General features: G+C 51.8%; 2 protein-coding genes across 2 annotated transcripts in view; both read left to right on the top strand.

Annotated features, from left to right (window-relative positions):
- Positions 1-13,614, top strand: part of GRIN2D (glutamate ionotropic receptor NMDA type subunit 2D) — a 30,822-nt gene extending 17,208 nt beyond the window's left edge. Inside the window, exons 10-12 of the mRNA XM_061136120.1 lie at positions 10,495-10,682; positions 10,874-11,106; positions 11,279-13,614. Of these exons, the coding sequence (XP_060992103.1) occupies positions 10,495-10,682; positions 10,874-11,106; positions 11,279-12,610 (1,753 nt within the window). The 3' untranslated portion in view covers positions 12,611-13,614. The remainder of the gene's footprint in view (positions 1-10,494; positions 10,683-10,873; positions 11,107-11,278) is intronic.
- Positions 13,615-14,806: 1,192 nt separating this feature from the next.
- GRWD1 (glutamate rich WD repeat containing 1) lies at positions 14,807-20,838 on the top strand. Its single transcript, XM_061139743.1, has 7 exons — positions 14,807-15,047; positions 15,250-15,367; positions 15,518-15,680; positions 17,739-17,952; positions 18,042-18,184; positions 18,342-18,539; positions 19,832-20,838. The coding sequence occupies exons 1-7, from the start codon at positions 14,861-14,863 to the stop codon at positions 20,147-20,149; spliced, it is 1,341 nt and encodes a 446-aa protein (XP_060995726.1). The 5' UTR covers positions 14,807-14,860; the 3' UTR covers positions 20,150-20,838.
- The last annotated feature ends 382 nt before the right edge of the window (positions 20,839-21,220 follow it).

Here is a 21,220-nt window from a genome sequence, read left to right on the forward strand (position 1 = left end):
TCTTAGATGCAGCATATGGGATCTTGTTTCCTACCAGGGATTGAACCCAGGCCCCCAGTTTTGGAACTCAGAGTCTTAGCCACTGGACCACCTAAGAAGTCCTTACCTCTCTGTCTGGAGTCTAATTGTCACATGATTCCCCAAGCTGCCACTTCCCTATTTCACAAAGGTTCTCAAAGACACCCAGGAACCTGTGGGCTACAAAGCCTCACACTCCTTTCCAGAACACACTTCCTCCTGCCTTTCCTTTAGCTGTGATGCCTGATGGACCCCCTCAATCCCTTCCCCAGGGCTCCCTGCCTGGAGGACACCCCCTTTCTCTGTATGTGGCACCTTTTGCCTTCACATTCCCAAGTTTCATGAACAAACATTCCCCTTCCCATATCTCTTTCCTGCTTCTGTTTAAAGGTTTTATTTGCTTAACACTTGCACATTGTTAAAAATAATAATGTAAAAGGTGAAGATCTTGGGAATTCCGTGGCAGTCCAGTGGTTCGGACTCAGTGTTCTTACTACCCAGAAACGGGGATCGATCCCTGCGAAGGAACTAAAATCCCACAAGGCTCACAGTCAAAAGTAAAGAAAAGTGAAGCTCTCTCCTTTCCTCCTCCTTATTCATATTTCAGGGTATTTCCTCGAGCCTTTTTCTTCTAGAGCAGAGCTGGGGACACACACACACTTAAATATATTTTAAGATTTTTTTTTTATGTGGACCATTTTTATAGTCTTTATTGAATTTATTGCAATATCACTTCTGTTTTAAGTTTTGTTTTTTGGCCACGAGGCATGTGGGACCATAGCTCCCGGACCAGGGAACGAACTGGCACCCCGTGCAGGAGGGCGAAGTCTTAACCACTGGACTGCCAGGGAAGTCCCTAATTTTCTTTTCTTTTTTTCAGTTGTGAATGAATGATTTTTTTCATTAATGAAACATTTTAAAATTTAATTGAAGTAAACATTTTTAAATTTACAGTGTTTCAGATGTATAGCAAAGTGATTCAGTTTTATATATATATATATATATATATATATATAAATTAAATATATATTCTTTTCAGATTCTTTTCCATTATAGGTGATTACAAGATACTGAATATAGTTCCCTGTGCTGTACAGTAGATCCACATATGTAATGTAATTGTCTCCAGGAGTCACACTAAAACAAACAGGTGATATTAATTCGAATGGTACATTGTATTTAACCCAATAGCTCCAATAGATTATCATTTCAGTATGTAATATCGGACTTAATGATGAGAAATTCCCTGGCGGTCCAGTGGTTAGGCCTTTGTGCTTTCACTGTCAAAGTCCCAGGTTCGATCCCTGGTTAGGGAACTAAAATCTCACAAGCTGCAAGGCAAGGCCAAAAAAAACCTTGAGATGTTTTACTTTTTTGGCAGGGGGCAGGGTGGTGCTTCAGATTTTATAATCACAGCCCATCTCTTATCTCAATTCAGAGTCAATCACATCTGGCTGGTGGCAGTCACAGTGGAGTTCTAGAGCTGTCTTTCTTCTCCTGTTGTTTCCTCTCTGTTTTCTTTTTTCTTCTCTTCCTCATCTTTCCTGGTATTTCCCTTAATTTTGTTTTTTTTTGGCTGTGCCACAGGGTATGTGGGATCTTAGTTCCCTGACCAGGGGTCAAACCCCTGGGCCGCCTGCATTGGAATCACAGAGTCATACCCTGGACCAGCAGGGAAGTCCCCTTCCCGGTGCTCCTTCCACTTCTTAGTTCCTTCCTTTACCTGCCATGATCCCCAGATGTCATCCAGTTTCCTGTCCCTTAGTGTAGGTACTTCTAGCCCCAGGGCTTCCCAGGTGGCACCAGTGGTAAAGAACTGCCTGCCAAGGCAGAAGACACAAGAGACATGGGTGCGATCCCTGGGTGGGGAAGATTCCCCTGGAGGAGGGCAAGGCAACCCACTCCAGTATTCTTGCCTGGAGAATCCCATGGACAGAGGAGCCTGGCGGGCTACAATCCATGGGGTGGCAAAGAGTAGGACACGACTGAAGCGACTCAGCACGCATGCATGTGCATTTTACACACCACACATCTCAATTCAAGTACTCAAAACCACCACAGGGGCTTGTAGCTGCTGAATTGGGCGGCCTGAGTGTACATCATCTAAATGCAGAAGGTTTCTTAGTGAAGGTTTTGAACATGACACATACAAGGGCTCTGGCCACCTCCCCACCCCCTGGGACCTCCCCACTGCCTTACTCACCCCCCGGCCCCCCAGCCAGTATCCTCCCCAGCCAGCCAGCTGACTCATTTCTCCCCCCTTCCCTCTTCCCTTCTTCCTCCTTGGCTCCTCCCTCCAGGAAGGCCCCTGGGAATTCCAGATCCTCTACCTCGCTTCTGCAAAGTAGGGCGGCTTTCCCAGGCTCTGCTCACCGAGCCCCACTTCCCCAGCACAAGGTGCCGTTCCGCGGGAGGCAGGATTGCCTTCCTCTGCTCCTGTACTTCTGCAGGGATCCCTCACATTTCCAGTCAATTTCATCCTTACGTTTGGAGAGCAAGAACTGGGTAGAGGGAAGCTCTGCGTCAATCTGCTTGGTTTCTGAGTTTTGGAGAGCAGTGAAAGTGTGACCAGCAAGGGAGAACAGCCCATCTCAAGAAAAGGAATCCAAATCTATCCCACCCCTGAGTTCAGAGGACGAGGGATACCTGTATTTTTCTTTTCATCTAAATGTCAGCCACAGTCTCAGCCCTTAATAAGTAAGAATAGCTTGAGGCTTCATCCTGGGTCTTTTTTTTTTTTTTTCATCCTGGGTCTTTTTATTTTTTTTTCATCCTGGATCTTTTTATATTGCATCTTTTTAAAAATTGAGATGTAACGTGCACAGATCTTTTATTATTATTACTGGAGTATAATTGATTTCCAATGTTATGTTAGTTTCAGGAGTACAGCAAAAGAATATAATACGTATGTATGTGTGTATATACATATATATATATATTCCAGATTCTTTTCTATGGTTTATTACCAAATACTGACTACAGTTCCCTGTGCTGTACATTAGACGATTGTTGTTGATCTATTTCATATAGTATATCTGCTAATGCCAAACTCCTAATTTCTCCCTCCCTCTTTTCCCCTTTCGTAATCATAAGTTTGTTTTCTATGTCTGTGAGTCTGTTTCTGTTTTAATAAGTTCATGGGTAATATTTTTTAGATTCTACATATAAGTGATATCACATAATATTTGCCTCTCTCTGACTTACTTCATTTAGTATGATAATCTCTAGGTTCCATCCATATTGCTGCAAATGGCATTATTTCATTCTCTTTTATGACCAGGTAGTATTCCATTGTTAGGCTTGCCTGATGGCTCAGTGGTAAAGAATCTGCCTGCCAATGTAGGAGTCATAGGTTTGATATCTGGCTTGGGACGATCCCCTGGAGAAGGAAATAGCAACCTACTCCAGTATTCCTGCCTGGGAAATCCCATGGACAGAGGAGTCTGGTGGGCTGCAGTCCATGGCAAAGTGTCAGACATGACTTAGCGAACAAATAACAAGACCCCATTGTATTTACATATATGTGTACACACACACACACATACACACACACACACACACACACCATGTTTTCCTTCTCCATTCATCTGTCTCATCTCTCAACAGGCATTTAGGGTGTTCCCGTGTCTTGGCTCTTGTGAATGGTGCTGCTGTGAACACTGGGATGTATGTGTCTTTTCAAATTAGAATTTTTGTCTTTCCCAGATATATGCTCAAGAGTGGGAGTGCTGGATCATATAGTAACTCTATTTTTAGATTTTTAAGGAAAAGTGAAAGTGAAAGTCACTCAGCCGTGTCCTACTCTTTGCAACCCCATGGACTATACAGTTCATGGAATTCTCCAGGCCACAATACTGGAGTGGGTAGCCTTCCCCTTCTTCAGGGATCTTCCCAACCCAGGGATCAAACCCAGGTCCTCCCGCATTGCAGGCGGATTCTTTAGCAGCTGAGCTGTATAGTTTTCTGCATAATGACTGAACCAATTTACATCCTGCCATACACAAATCTCAAATGTGAAGCTCATTGATCATCTATACATTCATGTTTCCACACTCAGGTTAAGGTATGGAACATTTCTAGTCCCCCTCTGACCTTCTAGTCATCATAGATTATCAGCATAAATTAGTTTTGCTTCATTCTGAATATCACATAAATAGAATCACTGTGTATAGTAGTTTCTGTGTCTAGCTTGCTTTGTCCAATGCTACTACCAAGTTTGTTCAATGCATTCCATTCTGTTGAGTATACTAACACAGGGATATATCAGAATCCTCTGATTGGTGAACATTTGTGTTGTTTCCAGCGTTGGCCACTGTGACTGTCCTACTATGAACATTCCTGAACAGGTGTTTGGAGGACATACACATTCATTGTCTTTCAGAAAATTCTCACGAGTGGACCCACTGGATCGTATAGTGGTGTCTGCTTAGCTTTAAAAGATATTGCCAGACATTTTCCAAAAGTGATTGTACCAATTTACACTCTCATCGGCAATGTAGGAAAGTTCCATTTCTTCCACATCCTGTCAAGGCTTGGCATCATTCCTGTATCTTTTTAATGTACTATACTGTTTATTCTATATCAAGTTCTAACTCATTTAAGTCCGTTATTGGTTTGCTCGGACTACCATAAGAAAAATTTATCATCTCACGGTGCTGGAGGCTAGAAATCCTGCTTGGCTGTAAAGGAAGGATCCATCCCAGGCCCCTCTCCTTGGCCTCATAGATGGCCCTCTTCTTCCTGTGTCTTTTATTCATTTTCTTTTTTGGGGGGGTGGGGGGGGCTGTGTTGGGTCTTAGTTGTGTCATGTGAGATCTTTCGTTGTGGCTCGTGGAGCCTCTAGGAGCTCAAGGACTCAGTAGTTTCAGCACGTGGGCTTAGCTGCTCCAAGGCATGTGGGATGTTAGTTCTCTGACCAGGGATCGAACCCTTGTCCCATGCATTGCAAGGCAGATTCTTCACCACTGGACCACCAGGAAAGTCCCTTCCTGTGTCTTTTCATGTCATCTTCCCTTTGGATCCCTGTATCCAAATTCCTCCTTCATATAAGAACACCATCAGGGCTCACTTTAGTGACCTCATTTTAACTTAATCACCACTGTAGAGACCCTTTCTCCAACTAAGATCACATTCAGAGGCACTGGGATAGAACTTCAATGTTATGAATTTTGGGGGAAGACAGTTCAACCCATGACTTTTCATTTGTTGTTCAGTCGCTCAGTTGGGTCTGACTCTTTGCGACCCCATGGACTGCATCCACCAGGCTTCCCTGTCTTTCACTATCTCTCAGAGTTTGTTTAAACTCATGTCCACCTAGTTGATGATGCCAGCCAACCATCTCATCCTCTGCCACCTACTTCTCCTCTTGCTCTCAATCTTCCCAGCATGAAGGTCTTTTTCAATGAGTCGATCTTCACATCAAGTGGCCAAAGCATTAGAGCTTCAGTTTCAACATCAGTCCTTCCAATGAATCTTCAGGACTGATTTCCTTTAGGATGGTCTGGTTTGATCTCCTTGCAGTCCAAGGGACTCTCAAGAGTCTTCTCCAACACCACAGTTCAAAAGCATCAGTTCTTCAGTGCTCAGCTATAACTCTTTATTGGTGAATATTATTGTTCTCATTCTGTAGATGATATGTAGATGTATATGGTAAGACCCTACAATTCTGCTGAGGGGACAAGTTGGGATTTGAACCTGGCAGTCTGATTCTCAGCCCAACTTCTCAACCACTGCACTATATAACGTCACTCATCCAGTGAGAAACCCAGACTCTTCCTCCTCTGCCTCTTACCCAGAAGCTTGGTGGATCCATAAAGGATCGCCCTGTGTTTCTCACTGTCACCTCTTGCTCGGATTTCCTGCTTCTGCTGAATTCTTTTTCTCCTCAATTTTCCTTTTAACATTTTTTTCTAATTTTTCATTCAATTTTGGTCAGCGTTATACACCCATATAGTTTGGAGAGTCAAATACAGACTTTTAAAACTATTTATTTATTTGGCTGCACCGGGTCTTAGTTCTTCATAACGTGGGATCTTCGATCTTTGTTGTGGCATGCAAACGCTTAGTTGCGGCATGTGGGCTCAATAGTTGTGGCTCCCAGACTTATTAGTTGCCCGGCGGCACGTGGGGTCTTACCAGATCAGGGATCGCATCTGTGTCTCCTGCATGGGCAGCCGGTCCTTATGCACTGCACCACCAGGGAAATCCCTGTAGTATCCTACTTCATAAAACCCTATTAGTGGTTCAGAGTTGCAGTATCTTGTCTTCTTTTTCTGATGACATTAATGATAGTTGCTGAGTTTTGGTTTTTTAACATTTTGTCTCTATATAATGTTTTCCTCCAAGTTCCCTCTCCCTCCATTTGTTTGTTTATTTGGCCATGTGGTGTGGCTTATGAGATCTTAGTTCCCTGACTCGGGACTGAACCTGTGCCCTCTGCAGTGGACGTGTGGAGTCCTAACCATCGGACTGCCAGGGAAGTCCCTATTTCTATCTTTAATTTTGTTAGAAGCTTTATCTGGTGTCTAGTAACCTCTGGTAGTCAGTTCATATTTGGGAGTAGGCGTCCAAAACTCTGGAAGTGGTGCACCTGTGAGTATATAAGCAGGGTTTTAACTATAGACTTCACTGTGGGGTGGGCTGTCTGGACCATCTGTATTGGGGGATTCCCCAATGTCAGTATTTTTCGGTCTCTTTTCCTGTCTCTCTCTATATGTATATGAATGCATGTGTGGTGCTAAGTTGCTTCACTCCTGTCCAACTCTTTGCGACCCCATGGACTGTAGCCCACTAGGCTGTTCTTTCCATAGCATTCTCCAGGCAAGAATACTGGAGTGGATTGCCATTTCCCTCTCCAGGGAATCTTCCTGACCCAGGGATCAAACCAGTGTCTTTTATGTCTCCTGCATTGGCAGCTAGGTTCTTTACCACTGGTGCCACCTGGAAAGCCCCTATATATATATATATGAATGTGTACATGTATCTGTGAACATACTATATGTGTGTGTGTGTGTGTGTGTGTGTGCTTTTAATATAGAGAGGACCAAGAAAGAAACCAAATAATGGGTCACGATGCTGCTGCAAGATACCCCTAATGATATAAAAGTTAAAAGGCACTCGTCCATTCATCCAGTCAATATTTATTAAAGTCTTCTTTTGGGAAACCAGTGGCTCAGTGGTAAAGAATCCGCATGCATTGCAAAAGATGCAGATTCTATCCCTGGGTTGGGAAAAATCCCCTGGAGGAGGAAATGGCAACCCACTTCAGTATTCTTGCCAGGAAAATCCCCTGGACAGAGGAGCCTGTCGGGCTATAGTCTGTGGGGTGAGCACACATAAAGATATAAAACAGAACGGTCTTTTTGCACCAGGCACTGGGCTAGGCACTCAGGGTCTGGCAGTGAGCAAATCGAAGGCTCTGCTCTCCTGGAGCCTCCATTCTAGTCTGGATACCAGACGGACACGTGTGTAGAGCAGCGCTTTCCTAGAGCCCTTTCTGTGATGATGGAAACATGCTAAACCTGGGCAGTCTGATATGGTAGCCAACAGCTTTTGATCACTAGAGGTGTGGTTGGTGTGACTCTAGAATTTAAAGTTTAATTAAAATTGGAGTTCAAATAGCCACCGCTGTGGACAACACTAGAAAATTCCATCCTTACCGAGAGGTACAAGGGCATTGGCAGCCTCGCGAGACTTTGCCTGGCTCACATACCAGATGTGTGCTTACCCTACTGCTGAGGGCAAGCAACCTCATGGGGAGAGAAAGGAACTGCATTTCTTAAAAAGGAATAAAGAAACACAGCTTCTCCTCCCAGTCAGTTCTGGAAGCCTCGCCCATGAGAGAGGTTCAAGTTCTCACTCACATTAGAAGGGCCAAAAACAAAACATCAAGTCCCCGTTTAAGTTCCCTAAAGGAAGCGTTATTTTTCATTTTTTTTTCCAGATCAATTAAACCATGTATGCACACACCTCTTTATACATTTCTCACTAAAAGTACACACTGTTCTCTTGCTTTGGCCGTGGAGGAAAGCGTCTTTGCATTTTTTCCCTATTAACAAAATCTCACCTCTTAGCTCCAGGGACCGCTGCCCAGAATGCTGGTCTTGAACCAGTCTGAATTCATTCATGTCGCTCTCTTTTTTTTTTTCAAATTTTAAAAAATATTTGTTTATTATTTACTTTTGTCTTCAAGGCATATGGGATCTTAGTTCCCCACCCAGGGATCGAACCCATATCCCCTGCATTGGAAGGAGGAGTCTTAACCACTACACCACCAGTTGTTGTTCAGTCGCTCAGTTGTGTCCCACTCTTTGCGACTTCATGAACTACAACACACCAGATTTCCCTGTCCTTCACCATCTCCTGGAGTTTACTCAAACTCATGTCAGTTAAGTCGGTGATGCCATCCAGCCATTTCATCCTCTGCCACCCTCTTCTCCTCCTGCCTTCAATCTTTCCCAGCATCCATGTCTTTTGCAATGAGTTGGCTCTTTGCATTAGGTGGCCAAAGTATTGGAGCTTCAACTTCAGCATCAGTCCTTCCAATGAATATTCAGGGTTGATTTCCTTTAAATTGACTGGTTTGATCTCCTTGCAGTCCAAGGGACTCTCAAGAGTCTTCTCCAGCACCACAATTTGAAAGTACCAGTTTTTCGGCGTTCAGCCTTCCTTATGGTCCAACTCTCACACCTGTACATGACTACTGGAAAAACCATAGCTTTGACTATACGGACCTTTCAAGCTCCTGCGCCACAACAAGGCTGTGATCCATGAAGGGGAAATTTGAACTAACTAACATTAAATACAATTTGGGACTTCCCTGGTGGTCCAGTGGTTAAGACTCCGTGCTTCTGTTGCAGGGGGTGAGGGTTTGATCCCGGGTTGGGGAACTAAGATCCCACGCGCTGCAGCGACCAAAAATGAATAAATACATACAACTTAAAGTTCCATTCCTCTGTTGTGCTGGTCACATTTCAAGTGCTCCGGAGCCACAGGGGGCTGGTGGATGCCATGTTGGACAGTGCAGATGGGACATTTCCAGCATCCCAGAATGTTCTTTTGGACAGTGTTGGACTAGACAAGACAGATTCCTCTTTCTGAGAACTAGTCTGGTGTCTACAGTTAAGATGACCAAAATTTCACCCCAGGAAATAAGTATGGAACTCTATTGAATCTAGGATACCGGGACTAGATTTTTTTTTTCTCTTTAAGACACCCTGGACATCTTCATAGGTCAGATTGAGAGCAGTTATCTTAGGTCACAGGATAGTTACACAGTGTGTAACCCACAGAAGTGTGGATTCCTTTATCATTCTTTCATTTATCCCACAAATATAACCGCCATCTTGTTTGTGTCAGGAACTGCTGGGTCACAGCCTGGAATGTGATGGGTCTTGGACCCTATCCTAGAGGGTCTTGCGGTCTGGTGGGTGAGGCTGACATTAATCAGATCATCACAGAAGTAAACGTGAAATGGCAGCAGGTGGGAAGGAGGTGACGTGCGGCAACTGCCACAACATGTTCATCTCTGAGAACCACTAACTCAGAATCTGTGCTAGTCTTCCCACCACATTGTAGAAATCAGGGCCTAGAGGGAGAACCCAAGCAAATTAAGATGGATGTCTGGGCCTGCGTTTCCTGGTCTGAATAACGGAGATGATGGTTTCTACCGCACAGGAATGTTGACAGAACCAAGTTATTATAGTAGCTAGAAGAATGCGTGGCACAACAGAAGTCATCATTAACATTATTATTATATGTGTGATTCTCCTGTCTGAGCTTCAGCCCTCCTCTTTAAAATGGAGGAGTAGGGAACTTACCTGCTGGTCCAGTGACAAGGACTCCAGGCTCCCAATGCAGAGGGCCCAGGTCAGGGAACTAGATCCAACTAAGACCCAGCACAGGACGAGGATTGAGGGCAGGAGGAGAAGAAGGTGACAGAGGATGAGATGGTTGGATGGCATCATCGACTCAATGGACATGAGTTTGAGCAAACTCTGGGAGATGGTGAAGGACAGGGAAGCCTGGCGTGCTGCAGTCCATGGGGTCACAAAGGGTCAGACACGACTGAGTGACAACAACAAAGACCCAGCGCAGTCAAATAAATAAATATTTAAATAAACAATTTTAAAATAAATAAATAGAGGCATACGCAGGACCTTCTTTTGGAAGGTTCCAGTAGGGACTGAACAAGTAGTTATTTCATTGACACTCACAGCTAACGTTTCTCCAGCACTTGCTTTGTTCCCATGGCTATCTGTGGGACAACCTTGGAAGGGAGAGTGTTGCTGCTGTCCCCATTGGACAGATGTTTAAACTGAGGGACAAAAAGGTGCAGTGGCTTGCTGAGGAGTTCACCACCAGTTAGGAGTCTGCACCAGTCTGGAGCAGTTGGAGGTTAGGAGTTAGCGGGGCTCTGGGTTGGCCATCTGGGCATCTGGGTGGAACTGACTCTGCCTTTCATGCCCCTGCCTGCAGGAAGCTGGACGCCTTCATCTATGACGCGGCTGTGCTCAACTACATGGCCCGCAAAGATGAGGGCTGCAAGCTCGTCACCATTGGCTCGGGCAAGGTCTTTGCCACCACGGGCTATGGCATCGCCTTGCACAAGGGTTCCCGCTGGAAGCGGCCCATTGATCTGGCACTGCTGCAGTTCCTGGGGGATGGTGCGGCTGCACGCAGAGATGCCTGGGGGGTGGGGGGTGGGGTAGGGAAAGTGGGGGAGGGGAGGCAAAGACCCCTGGGTCCTGGGGAAAGGTGGGGGGGGGGAGGGTCTGAGGACCTAGACTTTCATATCAGAGAAGAGGATCCTCAGAGAGTGCCCACGGGAAGTGACCGCCCATCCACCTGTCCGCAGATGAGATCGAGATGCTGGAACGGCTGTGGCTCTCCGGAATCTGCCACAATGACAAGATCGAGGTGATGAGCAGCAAGCTGGACATCGACAACATGGCAGGCGTCTTCTACATGCTCCTGGTGGCCATGGGCCTCTCTCTGCTGGTCTTCGCCTGGGAGCACCTGGTGTACTGGCGCCTGCGGCATTGCCTGGGGCCCACCCACCGCATGGATTTCCTGCTGGCCTTCTCCAGGGTACGGGGGAGAGAAGGGGGCGGAGGGGGAGAGAAGGGAAGAAACTGGCAGGGATGGCGAGAAGTGGAAGGCAGCTGGAGGGGTCGGGTGCGGGAGAGGAGGGAGGGATGGAGGGAAGGCAGGTGGTCCCCAGCATCCCGCGCTGACCCGGCTCCTCCCGCGGCCCCTACAGGGCATGTACAGCTGCTGCAGCGCAGAAGCTGCGCCGCCGCCCGCCAAACCCCCGCCGCCGCCGCAGCCGCTGCCCAGCCCTGCATACCCGGCGGCAAGGCCCCCGCCGGGCCCCGCGCCCTTCGTGCCGCGCGAGCGCGCAGCCGTGGACCGCTGGCGCCGCGCCAAAGGTGCGGGGCCGCCGGGCGGCGCGGGCTTGGCCGACGGCTTCCACCGCTACTACGGCCCCATCGAGCCGCAGGGCCTGGGCGTGGGAGAGGCGCGAGCAGCGCCCCGGGGCGCGACTGGGCGCCCGCTGTCTCCGCCGGCCACGCAGCCGCCACAGAAGCCGCCGCCCTCCTACTTCGCCATCGTGCGTGACAAGGAGCCGGCCGAGCCCCCCGCGGGCGCCTTCCCAGGCTTCCCGTCGCCGCCCGCGCCCCCTGCCGCCGCGGCCACAGCCGTCGGGCCGCCGCTCTGCCGCCTGGCCTTCGAGGACGAGAGCCCGCCGGCGCCCACGCGCTGGCCGCGCTCGGACCCCGAGAGCCAGCCGCTGCTGGGTCCCGGCGCGGGGGGCGCGGGCGGCGCGGGGGCCGCGGGCGCTGGAGCCCAGGCCGCGCCGCCCCCGTGCCGCGCCGCGCCGCCCCCCTGCCCTTACCTTGACCTCGAGCCGTCGCCGTCGGACTCGGAGGACTCGGAGAGCCTGGGCGGCGCGTCGCTGGGCGGCCTAGAGCCCTGGTGGTTCGCCGACTTCCCCTACCCGTATGCCGAGCGCCTCGGGCCGCCGCCGGGTCGCTACTGGTCGGTAGACAAGCTTGGGGGCTGGCGCGCCGGCAGCTGGGACTATCTGCCCCCGCGCAGCGGCCCCGCCGCCTGGCACTGTCGCCATTGCGCCAGCCTGGAGCTGTTGCCGCCGCCGCGCCATCTCAGCTGCTCGCACGACGGCCTGGACGGCGGCTGGTGGGCGCCGCCGCCCCCGCCCTGGGCCGCGGGGCCCCCGCACCGTCGCCGGGCCCGCTGCGGGTGCCCGCGGCCGCACCCTCACCGCCCGCGGGCCTCACACCGCGCGCCGGCCGCCGCCGCGCCGCACCACCACCGGCACCGGCGCGCCGCCGGGGGCTGGGACCTCCCGCCGCCCGCGCCCACCTCGCGATCGCTCGAGGACCTCAGCTCGTGTCCCCGCGCCGCCCCCGCGCGCAGGCTCACCGGGCCCTCCCGCCACGCGCGCCGGTGCCCGCACGCCGCTCACTGGGGGCCGCCGCTGCCCGCCGCGCCCCACCGGAGACACCGGGGCGGGGACCTGGGTACCCGCCGGGGCTCGGCGCACTTCTCCAGCCTCGAGTCCGAGGTATGACGCGGCCTGGGAGGCCCCGCCGCCCCCTCGGTCAGCGCAGGCCACAGCCCGAGGGGGCACGCGGGGTGGACAGGACCCGTGAGGGTTGGAAATGAAGAAAATGGAACTGGCCGGACCCCGCCTGGAGCAGCGTCCTGCGCCCCTCGCTATGGGGGGCACTTCAAACCGGAGGGGATTTGGTCCCTCAAATCTCACCTAGCCTGGGAGCAAGGGGGCGGGGGTCTCAGAGCCCACTGGACTTTTTTTTAAACCCGACAAGGGCTTTTTAACGTCACCAGACGGGGCGGGAGGTGGCGGGGTCACGCCACGCCCGCGTCCCACCCCCACGCCCGGGGCCGTGGCCCCCACATCACTGTGCAGCTCCCCGGCCCCCCAGGCACGCCTCCGGGGAAGCCCGTTTTTAACCTTTCATCCATCGGGACTCGAAACTGTGAGACGCGTTCGCCAAACTGTGACCCCAGACCTTGGCCCCGCCACACAGAAACCCCTGACCCCAGACTGTGACTTCCGACCCCTGAAAATGGTCATCCGACCCCAGACTGTGACCCCTGACCCCAAACTGTGACCCCAGCCCCAGACTGTGCCCCGACCAGACTTTGACCCTCGACGTCAAACCGTGACACCCCCTTCTCCTTTTTCACCCTCAGTAGCTTTCCCCTCTTTTGTCCTAGGACACGCCCCCCAACGAAGCCCCGCCTCCACTGCCCCAGCGTTGATCCCAAACTCCATCAAGCCAAAACTTCCCACCCTGTCGCAACTCACGACCAGACCCAGGTGCCACCGGCCATATCCTCTCCAAATCCAACCCTTTCAGTAAAGACGCAGCAGACCCCACCCCACCCCACCCCGCCCCAAAACCTCCACCTCCCAGATCTCCAGCCGGGTCTGGAGCTGGGTTGTGGAAGGGAGGAGTCTGGGAGTCCACACTCACTACCAACCTCTTCCTTCTCTCCTGTACCACATTGCAGTGTTTGGAATAAACCCATGTTTTTATGCCTCCTCAAGCCCAGTGTGAGCACCGTGTCTTTCTCTTAGTCCCCTTCAAACTTCTCTGGAGGAAACAGAAACCGAGAAAAGTCCTACAGAGGAAGAGGGGGCAGAAAGAAAATTTCAGCAAGAACAGAGAGATCCTGGAGGGAGGTGGCAAATAAAGACCCAGAAAGAAGTGGTGAGAAAAGACCCTAAGAAGAGAAGGGCTGAGAGAATTCCCTGACGGTCAGTGATTAGGACTTTGCCTTTCCACTGCAAGGGTTTGAACCCTGGTTGGGGAACTAAGATCCCCCAAACTACTCAGCTAGGCCAAAAAAGCTGGGGTGGGCTGAGAAGGGGTGGGGGCAGAAGGAGAAGAGGGGTCAGAGAATTCAAGAAAGATCTGGGGTCATAACATTTTAGGATCAGTCTAGGGTACCATTCCTATGGCAGCAAGCAATGAGGCTTGCTAGGTTCTTAATATCCTGTTCATGCAAGGGAGGTGAGTGTCTATTATATCCTAGCCAATTCACATATCTTGAATTCTGTTAATCTCACCAGTGAAAATCTATTTCTAACATTTCATTATGCCAATTAGCCAAATCTCTGGTGTTGATGGGCAATAAAAAGAGCGGAAGCACTTGTAGTAGCTGCCTCTAGAGGGTGGACTTTCTGATTAAGTGCTTGCTGACCAGGGCTGCACCGTGAACGCCTGGTTAGGCAACTGACTACCCCTAGAGGGTACATCCAACGAACTAATTTATACATATCATCCTGCCTACACTTAAGCATTTTGAAGTAAATTAAAACCTTCATAACAAGGAGGGGAAAAGAAATAGGCTTTATGGATCCTCAGGGAGCAGAAACCTAGTCTCCTTGCCAGTAAAAGCTCTTATTTGCATACACGAATAATTAATTAAGTAAGAAAGCATTGGGAATCAAAGGTGGAAGATGGAATCCGGGTCTGGAGTGCCTGTATAGTTGATGGAGAAAACAGGGCTCCTGCAGAACTACAACTCCCAGGAGGCCTTGCCGCCGCTCTGCGGAAGAGCGCCCCAAAGTCACGGGGAGAGTATAGTTGCCTCGCATCTGTAGGCCTCGGTAGCCAAGCCGGGATGCTGTTTTCTTAGTTCTTCTTCGCCTTCTCCCCATCGCCCAGTCTAATTGGTGAACCAGGAGGTTTCCAAGGTAACCGCGCAGTAGGGCGGATCCTCCTAAGAAGGGAAAACGCAACCCGGAAGTGACGCTATTACCTCGCGCCAGCGGCGAGAGGCTTCGAAGATGGCGGCGCGCAAGGGTCGGCGGCGCACGTGTGAACCTGGGGAGTCTATGGAGACCGAATCCCAAGAAACAGGGTCCAAGGGCCAGGCTCAGGTCTATCTACCTGGTCGGGGACCGCCGCTGCGCGAAGGAGAGGAGATGGTCATGGACGAGGAGGCCTACGTGCTGTACCACCGAGCACAGACGGGTAGGGCTGGGCACCCGGCATCCTGGGTCCTCACGAAGGAGGAGACTGGAATCTTGGGTCCTGAGGGGAGCTGGTTCTGAACCCGTAAAATAAGAGGCTCTTTGAAAGAGAAATTAGGATCTAAGAGAATTGACATTACACTCAAGAGGGCTGAGACCTCTCTATCCAATCCTAATTTTCCCATCCCTCTTTCCATTCCCAGGCGCCCCCTGTCTCAGCTTCGACATAGTCCGGGATCACCTGGGAGACAACCGGACTGAGCTTCCTCTTACACTTTACCTGTGTGCTGGGACCCAGGCCGAGAGCGCCCAAAGCAACAGGTAAGAACTGAGGCTTTACAGGGCTAGGGGCGTCTGAGCCTTCAGCTTTCTCTTCCTCAGGACCTAGAAGTCGGGTTTTCCAGCCTCCTCCCTCCCTCCTTCTTAAGGATCCCGCCATCCGGTGCCTCATTCCTCCCACACCTTCCCTAGATTGATGATGCTTCGGATGCACAATCTTCATGGGACAAAGCCCCCACCGTCCGAGGGCAGCGACGACGAGGAGGAGGAGGATGACGAAGAGGATGAAGAAGAGCGGAAGCCTCAGCTGGAGCTGGCTATGGTGCCCCACTATGGAGGCATCAACAGAGTTCGGGTAAATGCAGCCCCAGGAGCCTGCCCTGTGTACTCTGGAGCACACCACCCCCCACGTCCATGCCCTTCAGCTTTAAGAAGAGCTCTTGGCACATAGTTTTTTTAATTAGTTATGTGTTAATTGTGATCGTTGTCACTATGTGCTAGATGCCCATGGGGATGTTTTTTAAAAATGTTCTTTCCTCTTCTATAGTGTGGTGAGAGTTACCAAACTTACTTGGTGGGGCTGATGTGAAAATGGAATAGCTAGTATCCCTATTTCAATAACTGAAATATGATTTCAGGGGTCTAGAAACAGCACTTGGCGGTAACATGAGATCTGTGTGTTTTCTGTTATTTCTCAGGAAGTGTCCTGGGCTGTAGGATCACTTTTGTGATTCAGAATTATAGCTCTTTCTAATCAGGTCGATGCCCTGTGCAATAGTGCTTAGCCCATAGTTTTTGAGAAGTGTTTCCATTGAGGTATTACTATGTTGCAGATACTGTTTTAGACCTGGGGAGTTAACAGGGAACAAAAGGTCTCTGGCTCCATGAAACTTACATGCCAGTGGGACAGGGGATAAGAAACTAAGCATATGTGTAATGTCCAAAGATTCCAAGTGTTGTAAAGAAAAAGGTAAGGGAGTTAGGGTCTTCTGGAATGGGCTTGCTATTTTATTTATTTAGTTAGTTTTTTAGCTGTAATGGGTCTTTGTTGCTGCACTCTGGCTTTCCCTAGTTGCAGCAAGCAGAGACTACTCTTCATTTCGATCCTCAGGCTCCTCATTGGCAGTGGCGTCTCCTGGTGCAGAGCACAGGCTCTATGGTGCAAGGGCTTCAGTAGTTACGTCGTGTGGGCTCAGTAGTTGATGCTGTCAGGCTCTACAGCACTGGCTCAGTAGCTGTGAAGCATGGGCTTAGTTGCTGAAGCATGTGGGATCTTCCCGGACCAGGGATCAGAACAGTGTCCCTTGCACTGCAAAGGCAGATTCCAGACCACCAGGGAAGCCCCTGGGTTGCTAGGTTAAACAGTGTGGTCAAGGAAGCATTCACTGATAAGGTGCCCTTTGAACCGAAAGCCACAGGAAGTGAGGGAGTGAAGCAAGGATATCTGTGAGAAGAGGTTTCCCCGGCAAGGGACTAACAAGTGCAAAGGCCCTGGGGCAAACTGATTGAGGAGTTTTGAGGGAAGTTGGGAAGAATGGTGCTGAATGGATGAGGGGGAGAGTGACAGGGTTTGGCAGGTGGGCACGGAGGAGACAGATTGTTTAGGGTCTTGTGGGTCATCGTAAGGACTTGGCTTTTATGTGGGGAGAAACTGGGAGTCACTGGAGGGTTTAGAGCAAAGGGCGGATGGGACCTGACTTGTGTTTTAAAGGGATCCCTCTGTGTGCTGTATGGAGGCCAGGGCAGGAGGACGGGGTCCTGTGAGGGGGCCGGGACAGGAATGCAGGAAGGGTGACTTCAGTAGTAGCCTGACTGATGACAGCAGAGCTGCCGAGAAAGGGTTGGAAGTGGTGGCATTTTGGGTGGAGCCAGCATAGTGTGAGGAGGGAGAGACGAGTGGGCAGTGAGCCCAAGGTGGGGACCTCCAGGGAGGAGTAGGTGGCAGTGGGCCATTAGGAACTTGGCTTTGGCCCTGGGGCATCTATAAACAGTTTGATGTGAGCTTGGAGTTGAGAGGCTCCTGGAACCTAGGGGCTCCTGGAAACCTTGAGACTGAACAGGATCTCCTAGTGAGCAAAGGTACACAGACAGAGCGATCCGGAGACTAGGGCCTGGGACCTGCCTAGACTTAGTTCCAGAGACCAGAAGTCTGAACAGATTTCCAGGGGCTCAGTTCTTGGGAGTACGGGAGTTCTGTCCTCCCTCCGCCATCATCTGTACCACAGTGGAGGGAGTTGTCCTGGAGACCAAGCTGGTCTTCAAGTTGTGACCCTATTCTCGCAAAGGTTTCTGGGAATTGTAGTCCCAGGCCTGGGTGGGAGGCAGCTCTGATTCTCAGGGATGAAAGGGCTGTTGTTGTCACACTGCGCCTCCTGTCCTGCTCACCTCCCCTCCCCTCCTCCCTACCCTGCAGGTGTCGTGGCTGGGGGAGGAGCCGGTGGCTGGGGTGTGGTCAGAGAAGGGCCAGGTGGAAGTGTTTGCGCTGCGGCGACTCCTGCAAGTGGTGGATGACCCCCAGGCCCTGGCCACCTTCCTCCGGGATGAGCAGACCCGTGTGAAGCCCATCTTCACCTTCTCTGGCCACATGGGCGAGGGCTTTGCCCTTGACTGGTCCCCTCGTGTGCCCGGTGAGTCCCGGGGGTGAGTGGGAACAGGGTCTGGTGAGCCACAGCCAGCTGAGTGTGATGAGGTCAAGAGTCCCAACTGCCTTGCCCAGGGCGCCTGCTGACCGGTGACTGTCAGAAGAATATCCACCTCTGGACGCCAACAGATGGGGGTTCCTGGCACGTGGACCAGCGGCCATTCGTGGGCCACACACGCTCCGTGGAGGACCTGCAGTGGTCCCCAACCGAGGACACGGTAAGGAAGGGCTGGGGGGTCTGGACTCCAGGGTCTTGGGAGGAAGGAGGGGGCCGGGAGGGGGGCGTCACTAAAAGAAAGGGACCCCACCACTGGTCCCCGGTCTCCATGGTGGAGCAGGGGTCCACCAGGGTCTCTCCGACTCTGCCCTGTCCAGGTGTTTGCCTCCTGCTCAGCTGACGCCTCCATCCGCATCTGGGACATCCGGGCAGCCCCCAGCAAGGCCTGCATGCTCACCACTGCCACTGCCCACGACGGGGACGTCAACGTCATCAACTGGAGCCGCCGGGAGCCCTTCCTGCTCAGCGGTGGGGACGACGGAGCCCTCAAGGTCTGGGACCTGCGGCAGTTCAAGGTACCATCCCAGCAGCCACTAGGATTTGTGGGTTTTCCCTTCTGAGATGGCTTATACGCCAGAGCTGGCGGGGCCCTGCCATCAGAACTGGGGTCCCATCAGAACTGGGGTACTGATGAGGAAACAGGGTCAGCAAGAGGAAGGCTTGGGGCTGCTGTGGGGTCGCTCCCTCTACCATCTGGACAGTTGACGGGAGGAACGGGGCTGGGCCGAGCAGAGACTACAACTCCCATCTGCCCTAGGGGAGCCGTACACTGGCCATGTTACCCAGGGGCTCAAGGGCTCAGGGATTGTAGGTGGATTTCATAGGGTCAGCTGAGAACAGACCTCAGCTTAGTCATGCTGGGAATAGGCACGGAAGCCCAGAAGGGATGGGAGGAGATAGGATATGATCGCCCAGCTTTGTGGTGACTCTGTGTAGCTGAGAGGAGCTCCAGGCCTCGCCCTGGACAAAGCCATGACTCCATACACCTCTGGGCCTTCCCAGGATCGTCTTTTTACTCCTCCTCCAGTGTAATGAGTTCTACAGAATCAGCCCTGGGGAAGCTTTTTGACGTGGATTCCAGCCCCCTTCCCCCTCCCAGGCAGGTGCATGGCCAGGTAGATCACAGGGCCAGGTTGAAACATTGGAACCACCCCTCCAAGTTAGAGACATGCTGATCCCCCCAGCAGCCATGCTTTTAGTGAAAATGCTTTTCTTTGCATCTGCTCTCTCTCGAGCCTGGGAGTCATGCCTGTGCCCCCTTTAAGGCTAGAATCACCCGGAGAGCAGTTACAAAACCTGGCCTTCTGGGCGGGGGAGGTGGTGGGACGTTTTAATTTTTTTAATTTATTTTTAAAAATTTGTTTTGAAGACCCAGTTTTATTTATTTCTTTTGGCTGCATGGGGTCACGTGGGATCTTAGTTCCCCAGCCAGCCAGGGTTTGAACTGGCACCCCCTGTATTGGAAGTGCAGAGTCTTAACCACAAGGGAAGTCCCCCACACCTTCCTTTTACAGGGAAGGAGGCGGAGGCAGACCCAGAAAGGAGCAGGGATTGAGGGGTTGTGACTGGGGCTGGGAGGGGCTTCTTTGCAGGTGAAGCCACAACTCCCAGCAGGCCCTGGGACACTACCCCTTTATTACCAGCTGTACTCTGCCCTCCATCCCTTTAAGAGACCCTCAGTCTTTGGGGGCTGGAGGGTGAAGGTCTGGCTGAACCCTAAGGCTGGGGAGGGGTGGGGGGCTCTGCCTGGGTCACGCCTGGAGTCAGGCTGAGGGACTCAGATGCCCTGACTCCCACCTTCCCGTAGTCTGGCTCCCCAGTGGCCACCTTCAAGCAGCATGTGGCCCCCGTGACCTCCGTCGAGTGGCACCCCCAGGACAGTGGGGTCTTTGCGGCCTCGGGTGCGGACAACCAGATTACACAGTGGGACCTGGCCGTGGAGCGGGACCCCGAGGCCGGTGACGCAGAGACAGACCCGGGGCTGGCCGACCTCCCCCAGCAGCTGCTGTTCGTGCACCAGGGCGAGACGGATCTGAAGGAGCTGCACTGGCACCCGCAGTGCCCCGGGGTGCTGGTCAGCACCGCCCTGTCGGGCTTCACTGTCTTCCGCACCATCAGCGTCTGAGCTTGGCCTGGCCGAGTCTGTCTGGTCCTCCACTTACTTGGAACTGAAGTTGAAAGTTCATCATTTTCCCTGGAAGGGACTCATTCGGATCTGCTGGACAGCGCCTCTCCAAAAGGACTTGGTTTGGCCCGTTGTCTGCCATGATGGATTCTGTTTGACTTACTGTTCTTTGAAAGGACTTGGTTTGGTCCAGTGCCCCTCTTGCTAGGAGAGATGGTTTGACTCGTGGCTCTAAAAGTAAGATTTGGTTTGCTGCCCTTGATTCCTCCAACTGAAGCACTTGGTTTGACCCGTGGCCCTATAAAACCACTGCAGTTGTCTCCAGTGAACCCTCCGACCCAGAGATTTGGGTCAACCCAGTGAGCCCGACCTGTCAGAAGAGGCCACTAGCCCATTTCCCAGATAGGCCTGGTGTGTCCTATGTTGCTGTGGGTATTTTGTCAGCTGCAGGCCCTGGGCTTGACTCTGATCTCCCTGCCACTGGTCTCCCTCAGGGAACTCAAGTGCCTTAGAGTGGCTGGACCGAATTTGAGGTGTGGGTTCCTCTAGCAGAATTTGGTGTGGCCCCTGTCTTCCTGCCAGCTGGGTTTGACTGGGTGGAGCCTTCTCCCCTCTTCCCAGAAAGGCACTGTGCAGGGGTGGGGGGGAAGTTAGGGGCTCTTCAGAGGCAATAAAGGACCAGAACGGAACCTGAATTGTGGGGGCTTGTCCTTCTGACCGCCATCTCATGAGAAAACAAGGAGGAGGAGGAAGGATTTGGCACCTGGCTGTCCCTGGACCGCTGGGTCCAGCCCACAGCCCATTGGCGCTCTCTGGTTCTGCCTCTCCTAAACTTTATTCTATCTGGAACTCACTCTTGGTCTCTCGTTGGGGAAGAGTTATCTCATGTGTGGCCCTCCCTCTTAAGGCTTCATCTCAGGGGAACCAGGGAGCCCCCGTCTCTCATCCTTCTGCTCCTGCCCTCATCATCACTTTCTCACCATTTCTTTGTTCCCTCAACTGTGTCCCCACCTTTCTGCATCTCCTGGCCCCCAGGCTCTGTCTCCGCACCCCCTCCCCCTGTGTCTCTCC

The sequence above is a fragment of the Dama dama genome, chromosome 4 (assembly GCF_033118175.1).
Source record: "Dama dama isolate Ldn47 chromosome 4, ASM3311817v1, whole genome shotgun sequence".
Lineage (NCBI taxonomy): Eukaryota > Metazoa > Chordata > Mammalia > Artiodactyla > Cervidae > Dama > Dama dama.